This window comes from Malaclemys terrapin, chromosome 19 (genome assembly GCF_027887155.1).
Source record: "Malaclemys terrapin pileata isolate rMalTer1 chromosome 19, rMalTer1.hap1, whole genome shotgun sequence".
Taxonomy (NCBI): domain Eukaryota; kingdom Metazoa; phylum Chordata; order Testudines; family Emydidae; genus Malaclemys; species Malaclemys terrapin.
The window spans coordinates 15652477-15674334 of record NC_071523.1 but is presented as its reverse complement, the minus strand read 5'-3'; the positions used below and the strand labels follow the sequence as shown (position 1 = coordinate 15674334).

The 21858-nt window shown below is 47.2% G+C and overlaps 1 protein-coding gene across 6 annotated transcripts in view; it reads left to right on the top strand.

Annotated features, from left to right (window-relative positions):
• DVL1 (dishevelled segment polarity protein 1) overlaps positions 1-21858 on the top strand; it is a 180091-nt gene that overhangs the window by 127074 nt on the left and 31159 nt on the right. For 5 of the 6 annotated variants that reach the window (XM_054009457.1, XM_054009456.1, XM_054009461.1 and 2 more), the window contains exon 5: positions 19276-19414. In XM_054009457.1, coding sequence (XP_053865432.1) covers positions 19276-19414 — 139 coding nt within the window. Of the gene's footprint in view, positions 1-8853; positions 9347-19275; positions 19415-21858 lie in introns of those variants that run through there. The other variant, XM_054009458.1, reaches the window with a different exon arrangement.

The window sequence follows — 21858 nt, the reverse complement described above, 5'->3', positions numbered from 1 at the left end:
AGTCCCTGGCCATTAGTGGGTTAGGCATTGAATTCCCAGATGGGTACTGGGTACAAAGGAGACAGAAACGACAAGATGTGTTTGTGGCTGGGAATGGCTGAGACAAAGGGGAGTGATTCTTGTTCACACTTAGGGTTTGTCTACCTGGGAAAATTGTCCCAGTGATACAGGCACCGTTATACCAGTATAAACCCCATGCGGACACTGGAGAGGGGTGGGTTTTTTTTGTTTTTGTTTAGCTTAAACCCCTTCCCAGGGAACATAGCGAAACCAGAAAAAATGCATTGTGGACATGCATGTGCATGAGAGATACTGGTGTAACTATATCGATTTACATTCATACCTTAGGGGATACCGAAGAACCTCCTCGGTAGAGAAGACCTTAGGTCCATTTATTCCACTCTGGCAGTGTAACGGTGCCTTAGCATCAGAGGTGAAAGTAAGCCGGTACTGTCCGGTACACCATGCTGGACCAGACCGGCTTCCCCAGGCTGGCGATTTAAAGGGCCCGGGTCTCCCTGCAGCAGTTGGAGCCCAGGGCCCTTTAAATCGCCTCCCGAGCCCTGCCGCTGGAGCCCTGGGTAGCAGCGACTGGGCTCCGTCAGTGATTTAAAGTGCCCGGAGCTCCGCTGTGGTAGCAGTGGCCAGAGCCCCGGGTCCTCTGCAGCTGGTAGCTCTGGGGGCGATTTCGAGGCCTTGGGGCTCCCAGCCGGAGCCCCAGGGCCTTTAAATCTTGATTGAAAGGTCCTGCCTCTTCCACTTGAGGCCCCGCCCCTGCTCAGGACTCTGGCGTACCGGTAAGTCCTTTAACTTACTTTCACCCCTGCTTAGTGTGGGAGTATATTATACCTGCCCCCACTTTACGCCGCTTTGATAGCATAGAGCAGCTTCAAAGGGGACTTTGGTGTAAATGAGAATCAGGCCCCCGGGTAAAAGCCCGAAGATGAAAAGTGTATTATTGTTTTGCCAGAAACTAGCACACATCAGCTAGGAGGGAGGTGAGGCTGGAAGCATTTTCTGTAGTAAACCAGTGATGGACCAACGACAAGCTTGCCATTCTTGGTTTCGATGGAGTTACCCGGAGTGTGGATGCTTACCTGAACGCTCAGCACCTCTCGGATCTGCAAACTCAGGCTGGAAGCCTCTCTCTGGAGCGGCCGTTCAACAGTTCCATTTCCAGCCCCAGCCAAAGCCCAGTTTGTGCGCTGGCTGCTGCAAAAATGACAAGCCCCAAGGGAAAAAAAAATGTACCGAACGGTTACAGAGCTCAAAAGGGGTTCCTTACTGGTGTGGGTTTAGGACGGGGGTGGCAATCAGAGGTTCTTAACTTATCCAGACAGGTTCATCTACATAGCATCATAAACGCACCTGGCACTTAACAATGCTGACTCGGCTTGGGGACTTTAAAAGCCAGGGGCTGGAGTCTCAGCTGGTGCAAACCAATACCGCTCCCTGACGGGCCTGGAGCTGCAGCATTTTGTCCCAGCTGAGGATCTGGCCTCTGCATGTTTCCGTTTCCAGGGTGGGAGTTCAAAAGGGAATCTGAAGAGGACAATTGCGTAGAAGATCCAAGCCTGTGGCCCCTCTCAGCTATGTAGCTGGGCACACTCTGCTCACCCGAGGAGGGGAAGCAAGCATGCCCTGCAAGGACAGAACAGGCCTTTCATGTTTCCCCTCTTGTGTAATTACTTTCCATTGAGTTTGTCTTTTGATAAAATACCTCTAACCTAACCTTTCTCTGGAGACTTACGGGTGGGGCTAAGCAGGGGGGCCGTCTTTAGTCCTGGCTGACGGACTTGGCTTCGTTTCCCTTCATAATTATTTTTTTTTCAAACAGTCACCGGTCTGGGAACAAGCACACCGCTTAGCTATCCAGCACTCCTGGATCAAGAGGCTGCTGTTGGTTTGAGACACAGCAGCCCGTTAACATCATAAGCTGCTTTTTAACGAAGTGAATTCCGACTCTGAAGGGCTGCGGAGCTGATTAGCGGAACCATTTCGATCCCCCAACCCCAAATGAAACAGGCTTCGAACCCTTAGAACCTAGCCGATGAGTTACTCCTCTTGATCACCTCCCCTCTTGCCCCTCAAAATGAGCCAGGCCTGCCTCACTGCTCTGCTTTCCTTCCTCCTCCTCCCCTGCCACCCACCCCCCAGTGCAGCCAATGGTGCAATCCTGTTTACCTGGATTCACAGCATTTTTACACTCCCCATCTTACTTCACTTGCAGTTTTAAAAAAAATATCTCCTAGAGCTGGAAGGGACCCTGAAAGGTCATTGAGTCCAGCCCCCTGCCTTCACTAGCAGGACCAAGTACTGATTTTGCCCCAGATCCCTAAGTGGCCCCCTCAAGGATTGAACTCACAACCCTGGGTTTAGCAGGCCAATGCTCAAACCACTGAGCTATCCCTCCCCCCATAATAACAAAGTGGGGAAGAAGCTGTACTGACAATAAACCATAATAACCCGCTGAGGAATGCCCCAGTTGGTTCCACCACAGTCGATGTTAGTAAATGTGTCTGCTGTGTTGATGCGCTTGTTAAATGTTTTAATAGTTGCTAGTTAGGCAATGCAGTAACGAGTATAGTACTGAATCTTTATGCTCTGGCCTCTGTCAGCTCTGATTGGTCTTTTCAAAGGAGCCTAAGATTGGGTGTCTACCCCCATTCGTAACTGGTGGATCTCCATGTTTTCCCTATTGAACTTGGATCCCCTTGAGACCTACTCATGAAAGTCACTATACAAGAGCTAGGTAGTATTTAATTCTTTAGCACTAGCTGGCATTCGCCGGTCTGGCTGGGTGCGCAGTGCCATGATGTTTTGGGAGTGCCAGCTCTGCCTTGTGCGTGAAATGTGTGGGCGGGTGAGATCACCTGTAGGTTTGGGGGTGCCGTTGTTGCTTTGTACTAGGACAAATTGGGCCCCCAAAGTCTGTGGAATCATTTTAAATTGGTCCATGATTATTTCTGATTATGGAGCTTTAAAAGGCCAGCAGCCAATTTGGGAGCCTACATGTTCCACTGAGCAAATTAATAAGCAGGGACTCAATCAAAGTACGTGGGGCAGATCATCAGGTGCTGTACGTTGACAGAGCTCCACTGAAGTCAAGGAGCTGAGCTGAGAATCTGGCCCCTAATGTATCTTTATCTCAGGGTCTCAGGTTTCCAGAGCTCGGCGTTGCTAGCTTGTAGCTTAGCCACGTGCATCAGCCAAAGGGGCTGGTGAAAGAGCTTTTCTGGATCAGTTGAGCTCAAGAGGATTTCATTCACGCCCCACCTTCCTCTTGATGCCTCTTCACGTGGAGGGAGCCCAGAGGGAAGGTGGCCTCTGCATGTCTTTGCACCTTCTCTGCTCGATTCTTGTTTTCAGCACAGCTCATCGGCGGTTGATTAAAGCAGTTGGAGCCTCTGCTTTTTGGGGAAATGACTGGCACGCCGGCTGCAAGTGAGCAATCGATTAGATTAATAACTTTTTAATTTGCTTTCTCGCAGCATTGCTCAGATAATCACCCCTGACTCCACTTCCATGCTCAGTTCTAAACAGACACCAATTACCGTTTAGAAAAATTTGTAACGCCTTGGTTCCTTGTTTCTTGCAGGAGGAATGTTTGAGCAGATGGCAACTGCAAAGTTACACTAACCTGATGATAGATGTAGCTTTTTGCCCACGGAGCCACCCCTTCTGCCAATTGCTCCCTCTGTAATGTCCGCAGGCCGCAAGACTTGGTTGTAGCTATTAATTAAACAGCTCCCCAAGAGGAGGTGGTTTTTAGTTAGGAATGAAAAGCCAGAGGTAGGACAGACCATACTTGTGTTTGCATTTTGGGGTGGGAAGCTTAAGGCAGACTTTTAGCACCTTCAGATGCAGCAGCTGAGTAGTGCTGTGTGATTCTACAAAACCGGAGCCCAAACATTTACAGGGTCTGCTGCCTCCTACTGGAGAGTCTTGGCAGCTCTTCTCTTTCCGGCCGCTTCTTGTGGGAGCCTTCTAAGGTGTGACAAGGGAGGGAATGGGCTCTGGAGGCTGGTAGTGGGGGGCCCTTTGGCTTCCGGGTCTCCAGTTCAAATTCAGCCAAGGTCAAGAAGTAACTCAAAACTAAGTATTGTTGAATGGACATGGACTGAATTTGCCACGGGTAGCCACTGAGGCCAAGGACTTAGCAAGATTTAAAAAATGCTGGGATACGGATATGGAGAACAGGAATAGCTGGCGTTGCTATAGTCAGTGCTCACAAACTTTTCGGAAGGGATGGTAAAGCTCGTGCTTCAGGGTTTAAGCCAGTCTTTACCTATTAGAGAGGAGAATAAGGGCTACTGTAGGGGGCAGGTTAACCCACATCTGCTACTGCGGCGTTCTGACACCTGCCTCCGCATCATCTGGTACTAGCTGCTGTCAGAGACAGGACGCTGGACTAGATGGACAGTGGGTCTGATCCACTCTGGCCGTTCCTATCAAAGGAGCAGGCGTGCTGGGGGCCACCAAGTGGCACCACTGCCTCTCCACGGTCTGGGATGGAGGATTCCTCCACTCTTTCCCCCTTGCCCCTTGCTCTGGGCCAAGTCTGGCTACTTGGGCGTGGCACAGAGGAAAGACTGAGCCCTGGCGATAGGTATCGGCTGTTAGCCACAGGCTGCAGCATACCGAGTTAGCTCTTTTCATCTTCCCTCATAAGTCAGCTGCTCCAGTGCCCGGACTCTTTGCTCCTCTCTGACCTGCCTTTGTCACATCAATGTCTTTCTGGCAATGCGGTGCCCAGATCTCAGTGCAGCCTTCCAGGAGTTGTGCCCCCAGAGCCGCATAACGAGCAGCCACCCTCACCTCTCTCTGCGATGGAGAAAGTCAGGTCAGATAATATATATTACCCATCTAACTAATAGATGTGAGAGAGAGAGAGAGATCTCTCGCTCTCCACCCTCTTGCTTTGGTGTACAAACTTTGAAAAACATCCCCTTGGGCTTGTGTAGGACATTTGTTGCCATGGTACTTGAGTGCCTTGGAAGAATCCATGTACAAAGTATAACTTTGGGGACAGTTTGTTAGTCCCGAAGAGTGTAGGTGATGCATGCAGCCAGGATTCTGTTTCCCTATGTGCTTCACCTTGATAGGTAAGAAGTCTGCCTGAGTTTTCCATATGCCTGACTTCTCCACAAGGAGATGGGGCAGGACGGGAATTCAGGGCAGTGGAGGATCTTGCAGAGAGACTTTGTTCTTTCTTTTTTTGGCCGTTTTCCTTAATCTACAAGGAAAGCCTCCAAGGCTGAGCAGTACTTGTGTTCTTTCTGTAGGGGGAACATCATGCTATACAACTAAGCATGTGAGTCAAAAGAGACCATATGTGACTGGCCGTGGGGGTGTTTCTCTTAGCAGCACTGAGATGCCTCCTAAACTAAGTACCGCTTATCCTGTCCGTTATTTTAGGAATGGTTGTGGAGCCTCTGCTTCCCTCCCCACCCCCTGCACCCCGAAGAAATTCTGTTGGTTTTTCCATTTCCTACGTGTCTGATTTCAGCCGAGTTAACCCAAGACATCGCAAACGGAATCCCAGCGGCCTCTTTGTTGAGCTGATGCCATTTGCTGCCACCTTTTATTCTGGCTCAAGAAGCCTGAGGGATAATGGGCGGAATTATCTCTAGCTTCCTTCGCAGACGCAATGGTGGGGGTACAGAGGTAGTGGAGGAGAGTGTTTGCGAGCGTGTTAGGCTGCCGTGCTTTGTGCTGAGCTTATGCCATTGAAAGCAGAAACACGGTGTTGCTTTCCTCTTGTCGAAGCAGCACATGGCCTGTCGCTTTGATCAGGGGCGTGTGCCTTCTCACTAGAGACCTCCTTGTTGGCCAGCATATGTCCGCTGCTTGCTGGAGAGAAGTCTACCTGTCTTCCCAGCACTGCCCTTTGGGGACTCAGCGCTGAAGGACTATTCATCAGGGCCACAATGTGTGTGCCAGAGGCCCTAGGAAGAGAGTACATCACCGGAGTATTTGCATAGCTTCCCCCTCATTGGTTTGGCTCTCCGTGATGCAGCTGTGCCTACAGTGAAGGCAGAGTGACGGCTGACTGTAGTGTCTCACTGATCCGCTGTCTCAGGTGTCCTGAGGCGCGCTGAGGTTTGGTTGTGTGTGTGCTTTTTAAAAAGGATTTCTTAGGAAGCCCAGGCTGAAGTTTGTTCTGCCCAGTCTAGTCAGCAGAAGTTGTGCTTTAAAGTAAGTATATATAGCAGCTTACTGAGCGGATTGCTGGAGGGAGCTTTAAAGTGAGTAGCTTTTGGTATATGCTGTTGGAGGACAAATTCAGGAGGTGGGTGAATATGTAGGATGGGTTTTAGAGAGAGAGGTGTGAGAGAGAGAGAGAGAGAGAGAGATCTCACTCTCCACCCTCTTGCTTTGGTGTACAAACTTTGAAAAACATTAATCCTAACAATCCTTTATAGTTTAAAAAAAAAAAAAAAAAACCCAACAACTCAGTTGTGATGTCTTTGCAGAACAATACTGTCTATTTCTCTAGTTAAGGATTATTGACCTCTGCTCTGGTAAAACCCCATGGGAAAGATTATTTAAATAGTATTTCTGATCGAAGGCCATGATTTTGTCAAAAATTAAAGTATATTTCCAAAGCTTTTTTGCTATATGAAGTGCTAAAATGTTATAGTTTAAAAAACGGGGAAGTTTTCAACAACACATATCGTTTAGGTAAAAAGCTTTGTACATTTTTTTAAATGTTGGTATTAGGAAATATATCTTTTGATGTAACCATTGTAATATGAATAGAAAAATAAGGCAGAGGTGTGTGTGGGGGAGTGGGATAGGTATTTTCTTAAATCTTTTAATTTTATTAGAAGAAGTGAGCTGCACAAATGGAAATCAGTAAATTGCATGTCCTAGAAGAGTCACTGTGTTGGGTGGTAAGAGACCTAGACAATGTTACGTACTGTAAATGGAGGAAAAAAATAGGTTGAGGATATAAGATCCCAGTTCTTAGAGTTGTGTTAGATCTGTTTAAATCTAGCATATGCAGTAAAATATAGCATGTACAGTACCATATAGGAGTCTTTAGGTGCTATCATAATAATAATGATAATACCAAGAATGTACATTATTTTTCTCTGTTGAAATATCACCTCCATATTCCACTCCTCTTCCCAATTTCCTTTGCTCTGCTTCTGAGGGATAATTTAAAAAAGAAAAGCAAACAAAGAAAAAGGGAGTTAGAGAGATTTGTGACACAGCTGAGGGCTCTCTTTAAATGTCCTGTCATCCCTGGGGTAAGAGATGTAGCCGTCTCTGTGTCCTAGTGACCCAGTCAGCGAAGAAGGCAGTCGTGGAATATGAAAATCTCCCAGAAATAAGCATAGAGCCAAAGCTTGAAAGGAGCTGAGCCACTGCAACTCTAGTTGGAGTCTCTGGGAGCTGAGGAAATTCATCTGATGATTTGGCCCTTAATTTTCTGAATGGAAGCAGTTCCTCCTCTTTACGGCTGGGCTGGAGCACCTGGGGGTAACGCCAGGGTGTGTAGCTTGAGATAAAACGTGAGCCCACATACAAAAATCTTTGAAATGCATCAAACAGAAAATGTTCTATGATTAATTTCACAGTGACTCCAGAGGAGGTGGCATTAATAACTGATTTCTAGGACCTGATCCTGGAGATCTTATTCAAGCAAAGTTCCCACTGAAATCAATAGTTATTTTGCCTTGAATGAAAGTGCGATCTTGCCCAGGTGTCCTGATTCAGGAAATAACTTAAGCACATGTTGAAGTCCTGTTGAAGTCAATGGGGTATAAGGACGCACTTAGCAAGAGATGTATTTGAGCATATGCTAAGTCACTTCTTGAAAAAGTTCCTAACTGTCAGGGTGGTTAAACACTGGAATAAATGGCCTAGGGAGGTTGTGGAATCTCCATCTCTGGAGATATTTAAGAGTAGGTTAGATAAATGTCTATCAGGGATGGTCTAGACAGTATTTGGTCCTGCCATGCGGGCAGGGGACTGGACTCGATGACCTCTCGAGGTCCCTTCCAGTCCTAGAATCTATGAATCTATGAATCAGGGACATAACTTGTAGGATCTCAAAGTCTGTCAGGCTATATTTTGTGGTCCTTACACATTCCAAACTCCCGTTGACTTCACTGAAGGTTAACCTGGATTTACACTGGTGGGAGTGAGACCAGAATTTGATCCATTGTACATTGTAAGCAATGCCTCTCCCACTATAAACAGACAGTATCCCTGACAGCAGGCTGTGTGTTTTATCCTTTGTCAAGTAGAAGTCAGTGGAGTCACTGTAGATTTATACCAATATAATTGACAGAATTTGGTCTGAGCAAACTGCCAATGCTCATGTTAGCTACTAATGTGTACATGAAACTGAACAAATTTATAAGAAGGGAATCCCCACACGTGTACTGTAAGGATACTATTTTTAACTATTGTTTATTATTAATACATTATCCTCGAGGCGAAATGAATAAAGAATTTAAACAGCTATATTAAAATAGAAAAATCAGCCAGTGTAGTTAGGCCTGAACTGTATTTCTAAAATACATTAAAAAATCAGAGACAATTTAAAAATAATAATCCCCAAATCATCATAATCTCCTGAAGCCTGAGTATAGAGTAAAAAGTAATCATGCAAATTCCAAAGCTGTGCTTATGCGTGGCTTATTTGGATAAAGAGGACTATAGCGTATATTCTAGGGATCCCATTAAAAATGTGTCTGTAAAAGGATTTGACTCTTCAGAGATGATCCATGAAAGAGAGAGTGCAAAGCATGTTCAGGGAACAGCCATGTGAAAAAGCCCATGCAAATGATTTGTGTTCTGTTTCCCCAGTCCCTTGAAGATACAGTGCTCACCAGAGTGGCTGCCCTTCGGGCACAAGCATCCTTGGGATTATGTCATGGAGGAAGAGCATGCAGATTTCCTCCCCCACCCTCCACCCATAATCTCTGAGTCTTCAGGCAAAGAATTCACTTAATACCCCAGCTGGAGCTCTGAACGCCACTCTCTTTTCAGGAATAGAGTTATTTTTAATGCACAGAGCGGGAGAATTTTGTGCCTCTGGATTTGGTTGCTTGAGTTGCGCGGCGTGGCTGTCACGTGCATACTGTGGATTCCTTCACGGGCCCCGGGCTGAGCAGGGACATGGTCACGTCCACCTTTCTGGAATGTTTCGGGGGAAGCCGGCCCCGGCAGGAGAGGCAGCAGCAGCAGAGGTGGCGACAACAGCAGCAGCAACGTTCCCCTCCGAGACCCAGTCACAATAGAAGACATTGCCACAAGTGGTGTCACCCTCTGACGAGACCCCTGGAACCAATCCGATGCTACCCAGAAGCTCAGCCCCGCGTGTATCACTGTAGGTATCAAGAGCCATCTTAACTGAGGCTTCCATGCGGTCAAACAGATTACAGCTCCCGCGAGGGCGTTTTGTAACCATGTGGGCTTTAGACAGGGAAACCGAGGCAGTCTGTCTATCAAGTGGCGATAACACACACCTGCCTCCTGCAGCGTATTGGGGGTTTAAATCATTTAATGTTTGTAAAGTCCTTTGGGGAGACACAGCCCCATGTGAGTGCTAAGTATTTTTACATTCCCATCCGTATCCATCTGATGGAAAGAGCTCGTTTAACACTGGGGGGGCGGGGGTAGCATTGTCAAACACTGCACCCACTAAAAATTCACAGGTACTCTTGGCACAAACAGAACCTGCCCCCACACCAATTAAAGCAGCCGCCGCAGCACCCTGCTATTATACTTTTAGTGAGCAGTGGTGAGAGGCCCATTCTCGGCATGCGAACGGTGGGCGGGGGAGAGGGGAGTGGCTCATCAAAGTCAATTGGCAAGATTTTTATTCTGCAAGCCCTTAGCACTCCCATGGCATGCGCGTAGGATCTTTATAACATCTCATGACGGCTTGGGAAGCAGCTTCACCTCATTTTACGTACTGAGAAATTGAGGCACAGAGAGATTGAGACTTGTCCAAGATCTCACAGCCAGGCCCTGACCAAGGCAGGAATAGAACCCAGGAGTCCTGACTCCCACTCCCCGGCTCCCAACTGCTTTCCAGAGCTTTGCTTTTTTCCTTCCAACCCTATGATTTCACCGCAAGACTGAGTAGAAAGAGAATATGGGCCATGAAGGGGAACACCTGGCCTAGAGCGAGACTCTCTGATCACCAACCGAAGTGACCAGGAAACTGAGGAAAGTTAAAAACAAGTGCAAATGGATCCATGTTTAACCCTTTCACTGCTACCCACAGGTGCAGCCGCCGTATGGCACTTGTGTTTTTAAACACTGGTATTTCACTGGAAGGTCAGAGCTTTGAAGGAAACTTGCCCAGTATACAGATAAACCCTGTTAGGTGTGTGTTTGTCCCAGGTATGTGAAGCAGCACTCCACTGATTAAAATTCTGCCTGCTTTTCGAACGGTCCTCCATGTGAAAAGCCCCCCCTTGAGAACTAAAGAGCATAGCAAATTGATGTGGGCCATTAATTCTTCATAGTGGCTGTGAACGGATGGAGCTTTTCTGGGATAAATTATTTACCTGAAAATGAATGGGGAAACTGTTTGAGTAAATATTACACGTGGGATTAGCTATCCTAGTCCGTTTGATTGGAATACAAGTCACAGCTTCAAGTTTATAGCCTCCAAAACGAGCAGGTACTTTAGGGAAATATAAATCGTGGGATATTCTGAGATGCCAAAGCTAACCGCTCCTGTCGATATTAATTCAGAGTGCGAGATAATCACAGTGAAGAATGTGCTCATGCTGTGTTGTAATCCTTCATAAATCTTTAGCCAGACAATGCACAGGAAAATAAGAGTGTTTTCTTATAGAGAAATACTGCTTAAAACCCTATTATAGGAATAGCCAAGAAGCCTGCGCCAGACCCTACTGTTAGACAATGAGACAGTGACCACTTCAAAAAAAATAAATAAATCGTATCAATATTAGTTTGAATTTTGAAGCAAATTTGCTATGAGCATTTGTTTTCTGTGAATGTCCTGGTGAGTGAATTTATTAGCATTGAGGTTTGTGGGATCAATGAATTCTGAGCAAGCGTTGCAAGAGTGTAAAAAGGAAACAAATAATAAATTGCAGATGCAAGGATTCTCACCTGAAACCGGATTCTAAGAGCTATGCTCATCCAATGAGAGAACAAAAGCCTGTCACATGACCTCTGTGACTAATCAAAAAGCCTAGCATTTTGAACGGTGGATCTTCTTTGCAAACCAAATGAGCTACTGACCCAGAATTATCCATCAGCATTATTTGGCAAAGAATTCTGAATGACAAATTCAAGGATATTATAACCATCTGCTCACGGACAGTTTGTGAACAGAAAAATTCACTGGCTAAACGCTCCATTATGAAGGAGGAGCTGTGTTGTGAGGGAGGCCCGGTTTTGGAAGTGAGTGTCCTTCCCAGCTGTGTGGGCTAAGAGAGAGCTTGGAGGTTGCAGGCGATAAATATCCCTCTTTAACCCTCCCATAAGTGATGACACGTGGAGTTTTCAGCGGTGAAGAGAATGCAGGATGGAATTATATAGAGGAAAAGGGGACCCACAGTGGTAAAAGCTCTTAGACCACCCACTCTGAATAGAATAAAGAATCTATGGTATCTAGTCACTGCCGGGGGGGTGGGGTGGATTTGGGGCTTCCACAGTGAACATGGAGTAATGAGTGCCGGGGGCAACCCAAACTTATGCACAGAGTCCTTCAGCTGCAAAAATAGAGAACAGTTATGCAAGCGGAGGGGAAGGGGGAACATGACTAATGCAACTGGCCTCGAAAGCTACATGCTTAATAATCAAAACTGAATATAAATAAGCTTTCTCCTTTTGGTGCAGCCTGTTGGCCAGATTCATCTCCCCTTCACACCCCTGTACCTGAGATGAAATTCTGGCCCCGCAACTTTTCTGTGATCTTCATGCTCCAGTCAATTGGAGCTGGGCAAGCTTTCCCCAACGGGGGCTTGTTTTTAAGATCAGGGCTCTGTTAAACGTCAGCTCCACCAAATGAAATAAAAATGATCCGCTCCCACTGATGGGATTGGTTTTATAAGTTGCAACCGACGAATAGCAGAGGGAACTCAGGGAGGGCAAGAAAAAATAAAAAAGGGGGTTTTGTCTAATGGGGAAGTATAAAGCGGGGCTCCTGGGGGTTAGCATTTTGGACCCGTGCTGCTTCTAATTTATATACAGCTCCTGTATGAACAATAAACATTTAAGATTCAGAAAGAACAAAGTGATTCAATCTGTCCATGGTAAAGTATGAGGCAGCTAGTGAATCTGGAAAGCTGAAGTCAACAATGAAACCTCAGAGGGAGCAAGACTTCACTCCCTGTTTGTTGTCAGCAAATGATATGCAGTCAGCTCTCGCAAGCAGTTCTGCTCTGTCTTGGGTCTGCATTCGGTGAGCTGGCTTGGGAGATCAGGGACCCATTGTGCTAGGGGCTGTGTGCACACATCAGAGAAATCATCTCTACACCTAATGGCTCAAGCTAGAATCTTTTGAATTTTGGGGCATTCTGTTGTTTAGCCCCAGTTTTCAGAGGTTTATATCCCTTAAAACACTGCTGAAGTGGATGGAGACTTAAACTTTTTTTAGGGCTCAACATTAGGGTGGTTTTTTGTTTGGTTTTTGATGGGCTACTTTTCAGCTAAACACTGCTACAGCACTCGCTGGGGTGAGCCTAACCACTGTGCAGTAGGGCTAGCAGAAATTTCCCCAGTGATTTGCAAAGCTAGAATAAGGAACATGCTCTGCCTCACAGAACTTAGTCTGAGGTGATCGGTACAATGGAAAAGCCTGAACTGGATCGAAGACGGACAGGGTTTACACAGACGAGACAACAGGGAGACCAGTTTTATTTTCCTCATCTACTGTAGCACCTAGGAGCCCCAGTCATGAACCAGGACCCCATTGGGCTGTACAGACCCAGGACAAAAAGATGGTCCCTGCCCCAAAGAGTGTCCAGTAGAGTATGTTTTACCTCAGTGGCTGCGTTTCCACCATATGCGAACGTGTGTGGCTTTGGGTCGTTCCGGGACCTGGAGTCAGCAGCGGGAGTTGCTGTCCCTGGTCAGGAAATGGAGGCTGTCTCTGAAATCCTTTCGTTGCCCTCCTGGTCTCCTCGGCCCCTGACTGATCAGCCCACCTACTGTTCCGTTCTTCAACCCGCTCTCTTCTTTTCCTTCTCCTCCCTTGGGGATACCAACAAGCTCAAGACACAATTGAGATCTGGATCCCAGAGGTAGTTGGATTTGCGGTTGTGGTCTGGGTCTCTCCCTGCCTTAGGAACCTCCCTGTCCTCCCCTATTTGCCTGTTTTTGAATAGCCTCCCTCCAGGCCTGCTTCCCTTATGGAATTTCCCATCCCACTCAACAATTCCCACTAACCCATGCAAGGAAGGGTGGTTTCGTATTTAAGACACCAGACTGGGACTTGAGAGATCTGGGTTGTATGCCTGGCTCTGCTGCAGAGGTCCCTGTGAGACCAAGTCCTTCTCTGGGCCCCAGTTCCAATCTGTAACCTGGGGATAATAATCCTGCCTTTCTCCCACCTGCCATCTGACTTGTCTGTTTAGATTGTAAGCTATTTGAGGCAAGGACAGTTTGTGTGTGTGTGTGTGTGTGTGTGTGTGTGTGTGTGTGTGTACACATACAGCGCCTTGCGCAATGTGGTCCCCATCTTAGTTGGGAAGTTGCCGCAATAATAATGCGGGAACCTATTTCCTATCATTCCTTGTCAGGCTAACCATTAGACGGGGCCTCTCAAGCCTTTTCTGACCCACCACTCTGCCTTTCATACAACCCCTGGCCAGTTCCTGTTAACCTGACTTTCCCGGGGATCATGTTGAGGAGGGTGGGGGGAGGAGAAACTGTTCTTTCGCTCCGAATGCTGCCATGTGTTCCTGTATTTTGGTTTGCACAATAAGGGTCCCCATCCAGCACAGCTGATAAAATAAACTGGAAACCCGGTGTTTATTTGGCAAGTCCAGGAGCCCCCCTCTGAATGGGAAAGGTGAATCCTTAGCAGCCAGTTCAGACAGAAACCCAGCACGGAGATTCAGCTGACCCAGAATGATGGATTATGGTAGATGGGTTTCCTTAATCCTAGTGTTTATCTGCGGTGTTTGCTGAAGACCCAGCTACAGGCTGATTTGCACATATCTGCTGGTGTTGTGACCACCTCCACTCTTGCGTTTCCCGGCCAGCTGCAGGATGTGTTCAGGTTCTGCTATCGCAATCATGTTGCTCTTCGTTTTCATGATTTTTCCTTCACCTCGTCCCCAGGACTCTGCACAACAGCAAGGACAGGAGGTTTGAGTGCAAGGAGATCTTTGTGGATTCCTGGCCGAAGCCCCAGCATATGGGGTGGAGGTGAGAGGGGTATTGGTTACTATAACGGCTGCTGAACCCCAAGGCTGCGGTAGATTTTTCCATCCTTCCCAACCCTAATGAGATCCCTTGCACAAAGGCAGGGGCTATTTCTCTGTGTTTGTACAACACAATGGGACGCTGATGAAGTCCTGTGAACTCTCAGTACTACAGCAACACAAACAGTCAATAGTCATCATAGCAGTTCTGAACATTTCAACCTCATTGTTGGTCGAGCGTAGCAAAGCGTTCAAACAGAAGGAAGTGCAAGGAATTATTTAATAATCTCTTGCACTAATATTTCTGAATCTGATGGACCATTCCTGCCCTCTTTCCTGGCAGGGTATGTATTTATTTCATGTGGTCTTATAACCAAAGTACAAAACCAAATCATGGATTTTTTTTTCCCTTCTACCAAAATTAAAAATGCAATCCAATTAAAAGGAAAGCCAACAGGTATTCCACACCAGCCGTGATCAGCATCGTAAAAATTGGGTCCAACAGTCTATTCCTAAACCCTTTCCCTCTTCTCCTCAACTTTAGCTCCCACATTGTGACAACTGTTTGTTGTCAATAGACACACCTTGCCTTAGTGAGGTGCTGCCTGTGACCTGCCTGATTGGAAATGCTGCCTGGAGACCGCAAAGCTGTGAAACTAATCTTATAAATTCATCTGCATGGCTCCTCAGCGGTTGGGTAGTGTCAGGCTCAGCTTTTGTTAACCAGATGCACATCAAATCCAGCTATGAAGCCAACACCAAAGAGGGACAAAGACTCGCAGTTTGCCCTTGGCCGGGTCACTTAGGCCCAGATCCTCAAAGGCGTTTAGTCCCCGAAATTCCATTGGAATTTATGTGCCTAACTCCCTTAGACTCCTTTGAAAATCCCATCCAATGGAAAATCCCATCAAAGGCGCCTAACTGCCTTTGGAGATGTGGGCCCCAATTCAGCACAGACCTTGAACACGTGCTTAACATTTAAGCCCCATTGACTCCCATGGGACCTGAGCACATGATTAAAGTTAAGTTAATCATGTGTTCAAGTGCTTTGCTGGATTGGGCTTTGCAGAATGAAGTTCCTCATGCTGTCCGTTGTAGAAAGCTGTGAGAGCCTTGGATGAAAAGTGCTGCTTATTTTTATCCAGAGCAGACCTTAGGAGGCTTAGCGAGACAGAGCTGGGAGAAGAGCACCTGGAGAATGAGGAGAGGGAATGGGCAGGTAGGATGGGTCTTTGATTGAGGGGCAAGAAACATCTGGGCGTGGAGAGGAATGTCAGGAAACGGGAAGCGAGCCCCAGCAGTTAAAGCTTCACGCATGGCTTTGTTCTCTTGTAAATGGATTAAGGACCTTCTGTGTACTTTAGCTGTCAGGTTCACATCTCCTCTCTTGTCTTACCAAGTCACCAGAATCGGGGAGCTCTGATGGTGACTCCGATTGCCTGGCAATTACTTTAAATCTCCCCTCAACAGAATAGGCTTCTTTCAGCAGGGAAGCCTTTGTGTTCTTCTGTTTTGTTTTGTTTTTACCCCGCCCTCTGGACCAGTAATGAAAACATTCCTTCCTGGGCCTGAACAGGCGTGGGCAGGAGTGTGCCTTTGGCATTTGCACAACGGAAGCAACAAAAGGTTCCTGCTTAGGAAGACGAACACGTTTTTGGGTGATTTTAAGATGGGATTTTTTCAGAGGCGTCTACAGGAAGTTAGCCACGCAAAATTGCATTGACTCTCAATGGGATTTGAGTATTTCTTTGGCCATCAGCTGTGCCGCTGCAGCGCATCTGGTGAAGACGTGCTATGCCGACAGGAGAGAGCTCTCCCATTGGCATAATAAAACCCCCTCCGCGAACGGCAGCTGCCATATCAATGGGAGACGCTCTCCTGCCGACACAGTGCTGTGCTGATGTTGGTCTAACTTCCGTCGCTCAGCCTCAGTGATACAACATAATTTCGCAGTTCTATAGAGCCTCCCATCGGAAGGTCTCCAAGACTTTATGGACGTTAATTAAGCCTCAAAACCTTCCCAGCAGGAGCTAAGTGGTTTATCATTCCCCAGTTTACAGATGGAGGAAACCGAAGCACAGAGAGATGAAGCACCGTTGATGCTGGGAACAGAACCTAGGCCACTAGATTTTCCAGGCATGTGCTCTAGCCACTAGACTGCACTGTATCTGGATTTAAAACTATTCACTCATTCCCCAGGAAGGAGGCTTGTCATTAGCCCAAGCCAAGTATATTCTCTGTGGTTTTAACGGACAGTTTGGTAGCTGTGTGAAACTTACTAATTTGATGGACAGAACACTGTTTTCTCAGCTTTAGAATCGGGAAAGTTTTTCCCTTCTCCTTCTGTTTTGTCACGGGTGACAACACCAGTGAAAGAAAAAAATGGCTCTTAAAGCTTGGCTGAGGTGCTGGGTTTGAACATTCAGGGAGTTTGTAGAACAGATTACTTGACCTTGGCTGACAAAGGTCAAAGTTGGCCGATTCCCCATGAGAAGAAATAACACAGTTTAGTCCTCAGTGACCATTTGAGAGACGTGTGTGTCTGTTTCCAGGCCGCCTGCTTGATCATTAGAATAGCTTTTGCCCGAACACTCCTATGGTCCAGGCTGGGAGGGGCAAAATTTGACTTCCCTTTATTTTTCCTTCTGTCTGTGTTGAGTCTGGGATTTACAGGCTTAGTTGCCTGGTCCCCGAGATTGGTTTTAAATCCAGAACTAAAAGGCTATTTTGAGGGGGGGATTCCCACTGGATTTTTTACCTGTGGTGCAATATACACATACATTATTAGTTTCCAGCCTATTTAAGGGTTTGTCTACACGACGGACGGGGAAGAGGGGATCAATCTAAGTTACACAACTTCAGCGACGTGAATAATGTAGCTGAAGTCGATGTACTTAGATCTACTTACCACAGTGTCTTCCCTGAAGTGTGTCGAGGGGAGATGCTCTCCCGTCGATTCCCCTTGCGCTTTTCGTTGAGGCGGAATACCATTGTCCCAGTGTTACAGATGGGGAGTTGAAGCACTGAGATATTAAATGGCGATAGTCCCAAGGTCACATGGGGAATCTGAGGCAGTGCTTGGAACTGAACACTGATCTCCCACCCAAGGTGTTAAACACAGGACCATCCTCGGTGGTCTCAGCGTAGTTCCAAGAGGACAAGATTCCAGTCTCGAACCCCATTATTAGAACTAGTTCACAATCCTAGCAGAGCATCAGGGCTTGGATGGACCATGACATCTGAACGATCCCCTCGTGCAGCATAGGCTAGCTTGGAGGGATGCTGCTAGGCGTGGTTCCCTGCAAACCAAGATCGAGTCACATTGGCCAGGAGGAGGGGAACTGCCAGTGCTGCTTTCAGGTTGCACCCACTTTGGCAATACAAAGACGACTTGGGTCTTCAGGGACTGCCAATATAGCCCCTTTCTCCACTGCTAACTTCACGTAAACTGGGCCAAGGCGGCAACAGAACAGGATTTGGAAATTATGCACCAGAAGGATCGGCTCGGTTACTGTCACAGCACTTTGATTATCTAGCTTTACAGCCAGGAGTGCTTGAATTACAGAGAAAAATAATAGTGCTTTGTAATTCTCGAGTACCTTTCGTCTGGAAATCTCAAAGTGCTTTACAATTAATTCCACTGGGAAGGAGGGAGGGAAGTAGTCAGATGCCCATTTCCCAGATGAGTAAACCGAGGCAGCAAGGTTAATGGTGGCAGATCTGGGACTAGAAATCAGCTCTCTCAACCCCTGGTCCTGTGTCTATTTTCTAGTCCATGCTGCTTCTTGTATTTTTCAAATAATCTTACTTCAAAACTTACCCAAAGTCTTAGGCTGTGAAAGTTTCTTCCTGGATATAATAATTGCCCTCTGGTTTGTATATTCCTGGCACCATCATTCTTTCCGTATGAAGCTTTTCCATTGTATAATCTGCTTGTACCTGGGAAGGCATTCCAAGGATTAGAAAGTGTGCTTTAAAAAGTCATTTCTGCTTTGAAGTCCAGTTTGTTGATTTCTTGACCGGGTGCCTTATCAGAAACAGCCTTTCCGGCGTCTAGGACGAGAACTTTCTTGTATCACTCTTAGGTCAAGGGTCTTTTAGTGACAGGTGACTGAGTGGGAGAAGAGAGAGAGGAAGTTTGTTTTGCAGAGGGATATCCTGAGTGTTTCTGTAGCCAGAGGTGAACCACTGGTGCATTCAGGTAAATGGGGTACACTTTTGGAGGGAACATGTACAGGGAAGTCCTTGCACTCTGATTGCATACTCAGAGCTGTGTTAGCAGAAGAAAATGTGCCGATATATTTTATGCATATGGAAAGGCCAAGACAATGAGGCTGCAACATAATTGTGCTGCCCAGGTTGTGGGGAACCTGACTGGGCGTGTGTGTGGGGGAAATGTACGGATTTGTGTCTGAGAAGTTGATAGCACTGTGCAGACCGGGGCAGTGCACATTTTTTCCCCGCTGCTCTACGTGTCTCCCCCCCAGTTTGTGGCACCCCGTGCTTTGTGCTGCTCTGCCAACAAACCTCAGTCCTGACTTTCAACACTTGCTGCTGTTTCAGTGCTGGGCTCCCCACAGAGCTCTGCTGATGCACCTCAGTCCTGACCTGCAGCCCGTCTGCCCTAACCCCTGTACGACTCTCCCTGTGAACCTTAAACCTGGTCTGTGAATGAGCCAGAGGAGGGTAGATGGGGGAAGGCTAGGGTAGGATTTGTCAGTTGTTGAATAAAATCCAAACACTAAGTGGTTCTGTTTTCAAGATGGGCCCTTTTCCCAGGCTGTTGGGAATTGGTTGTTTTTAGTGTCAGTCACATGCTCCCACCCCTGGCACCTTCATGCCACTGCAGTCGTTTGTCCCCCGCGCTCCACCTCAGCCTGATTTCCTGCCGTTCTCTCTGCAGTCCCTCGGCTCAATGGGCACCCCAAGCTGGACCGGCACCGCGAGCACCCGCCCGGCTACGACAGCTCTTCCACCATGATGAGCAGCGAGCTGGAGTCCAGCAGCTTCATTGACTCGGATGATGATGATAACACAAGCAGGTAGGGAGCCGGGGTGGGGAATTCACGCTGAGCCATTAAGATGGATTTACTGTGTTGCTTTTAATCGTGTAGGGCCAGACTGGGACCCTAGCTATGCACCGGGCTAAGGGAGCGTAAGGCATCCCTTACACACACTCTCCCCATCCCCATTTGCAGCTTGGAATAGGGTGTGGGGGAGGAAAAGCAGCCACCGTGGGGCAGCTTCTGCAAAGGTGGGCAGCGGGCGGGGTTCGGGAGCAGATGGAGCCTGGGCTCCACATCACCTACCCACATGTGCTGCCAGCCAGCGCAGCTGAGCGGGTACAGAGGAGAAACCTGGTCTGCAGTAGGTGTAGGACTGATGCAAATCACATCCCCTGCCTGGAGGAAGGAGAAGGACCCAGGGGCCAGACTGACTGAGTCACAATCTGATTCCCGATTTTCTCCTGGAGAAGCTGGCCAACAAGCTGCTCCGTGCTCTGGGTTCATGGCAAAGCCCCTGTTGAACAGTGTGAATTTACCAGGCTCTTTACCTGGAGTAAGACTCATTCCCTACCCCCCGCGGGCTTGCAGTGGAAGACAAAGACCAGTCACGGACAGCTGTTCGACTGAGGGAGGGTGGGGAGAAGCGAGGGGCTCAAGGTAGGAAGGTTTTCCGGATTACATGGGTTGTTGGGGAATTGAAGGAGGAGACGGGAGAGTTTCCAAGTCAAGGGGCAATAAGAAGTATTCTCGAGTGTCCTTTAAAACCCCAGCATTTGCCTCACCCCCAGTGCTGTGGCACCTTCTTATCACAGGGTGAAACTACAGTGGACGTTGAGTTTGAAATGGGGCCTGCTCTATATTGACTGCTCAGTCGATTAGTAGACAGGACCAGCCGCTTAATGGGGAGCCACTTAATCAGGGAGTCTGCTTCGCTGCAATTCTCAGGGAACCCATTTGAGACCAATTGGGACATTAATCCCATTTAGTGGGGATGCACAGCTGGGAGTATCTGGCAGGAGGAGAATTCCCTTCTCTGCACAGCCTCCTAAGATGGCCTGATCTGCCAAAGCCTAAATACTCCACTGTCTGAATACACAGCGGCCCTTCTTGAAACCAAATGATGGAGCACCTCTGGGGCGCATCCATGGGGGACTTATTTGCCCTTTACTTTGATCTGAGCACTGGCCTACTGGTTACTCCTTCCCGTTCATCTCTGGATACTAGCGATGGGACCCAGTTGAGACGTTTGGACCGAGAGCCAAATTGCCCTGTAGCTGAGTGTGAGTGTTCCAATTAAGGAACAACTCTAATTCCTGGCCTTCCCATGCCTTTAACAGCTATCCTGCTCTGTGTCCTCAGAGCAAGGACGGCTACATTTTGAAACCCAAACAATGTGCAGACCTCAAGTACCAGGACTGGTTTTTTGGCTTGTTATTAGCTGCAAAACACTCCATAGTAATGATGTTGGGGTAATTGGATGATTTAGTTGGTGTTAGTCCTGCTTTGAGCAGGGGATTGGACTAGATGACCTTCTGAGGTCCCTTCCAACCCTGATATTCTATGATTCCATGATGTGAATATTGTAATAAAATATCTTGATAATATCTTCCAAGTAAGTAGACATTAATTAATGCTGAATTACATATTCCATGATCCCTGAGCAGTAGAGGAATTCATCCCAAATAATGCTATTACAAAGAAGGCCTGTTTTGCCAAATATTTATATGGGCATTTTAATTAAACTTGACCTTTCCTGTAGCCAGGGCACTGGGAATAGTGGGGAAAAACTCCTTGATGTTTTCAGAATGATCTTCCATATCAAAGCACCCTTGCTTTGTCTCCGGTTACGTGTTTGCCTTGCCTTAAAGGGTTTGTAGGATGACAAGGCGCTCATATTCTAATTCTGTATATTTTTAAAGATTTTACCACTCTATTGCTGCAAGATTTTAAAACAAAACTCACCATTGTTTTTGCAAGACCAACTTCTTGTTCCCTCTGCTGGTTTTCCAATGCAAGTAGCTATAAATGCTGTATCTAGAGCTGTGCTGAGGTCCTCTGGAGATGCTTAGCTGAAAAAAACCTGTTCCAGGTCTCTGGTACTCCAAGGAGGCCTCTAGTAAAACCACGAAAGACACAACTTGATATTCCTGTTATTTCTAAGGTGAAAAGCAAACAAAAAAGGAGCCCAACTCAGCAAGGTATTTAAGTACATGCACATGAATGGCCCATTGAATTTAGAGGAATTATTTGCAGGCTTGTAGCTAGTCAGATGCTTAAGCTCCTTGCTGAACTGGGGCCTCAATTATTTTTAATGTGCAAAAATCCCACTTAATTTCAGCTCCATTTGACACAGGTAAAGGGCGGGTTTTTCAAATGGGTAATGTGGTATGCAGAATGCCCATTTGCCCATGCATGTGCATGCTCGTTTGGGCTACCGGGTCGTCTGTTGACAGTTTGGCCGATTTTGCTTTGACCTGAAA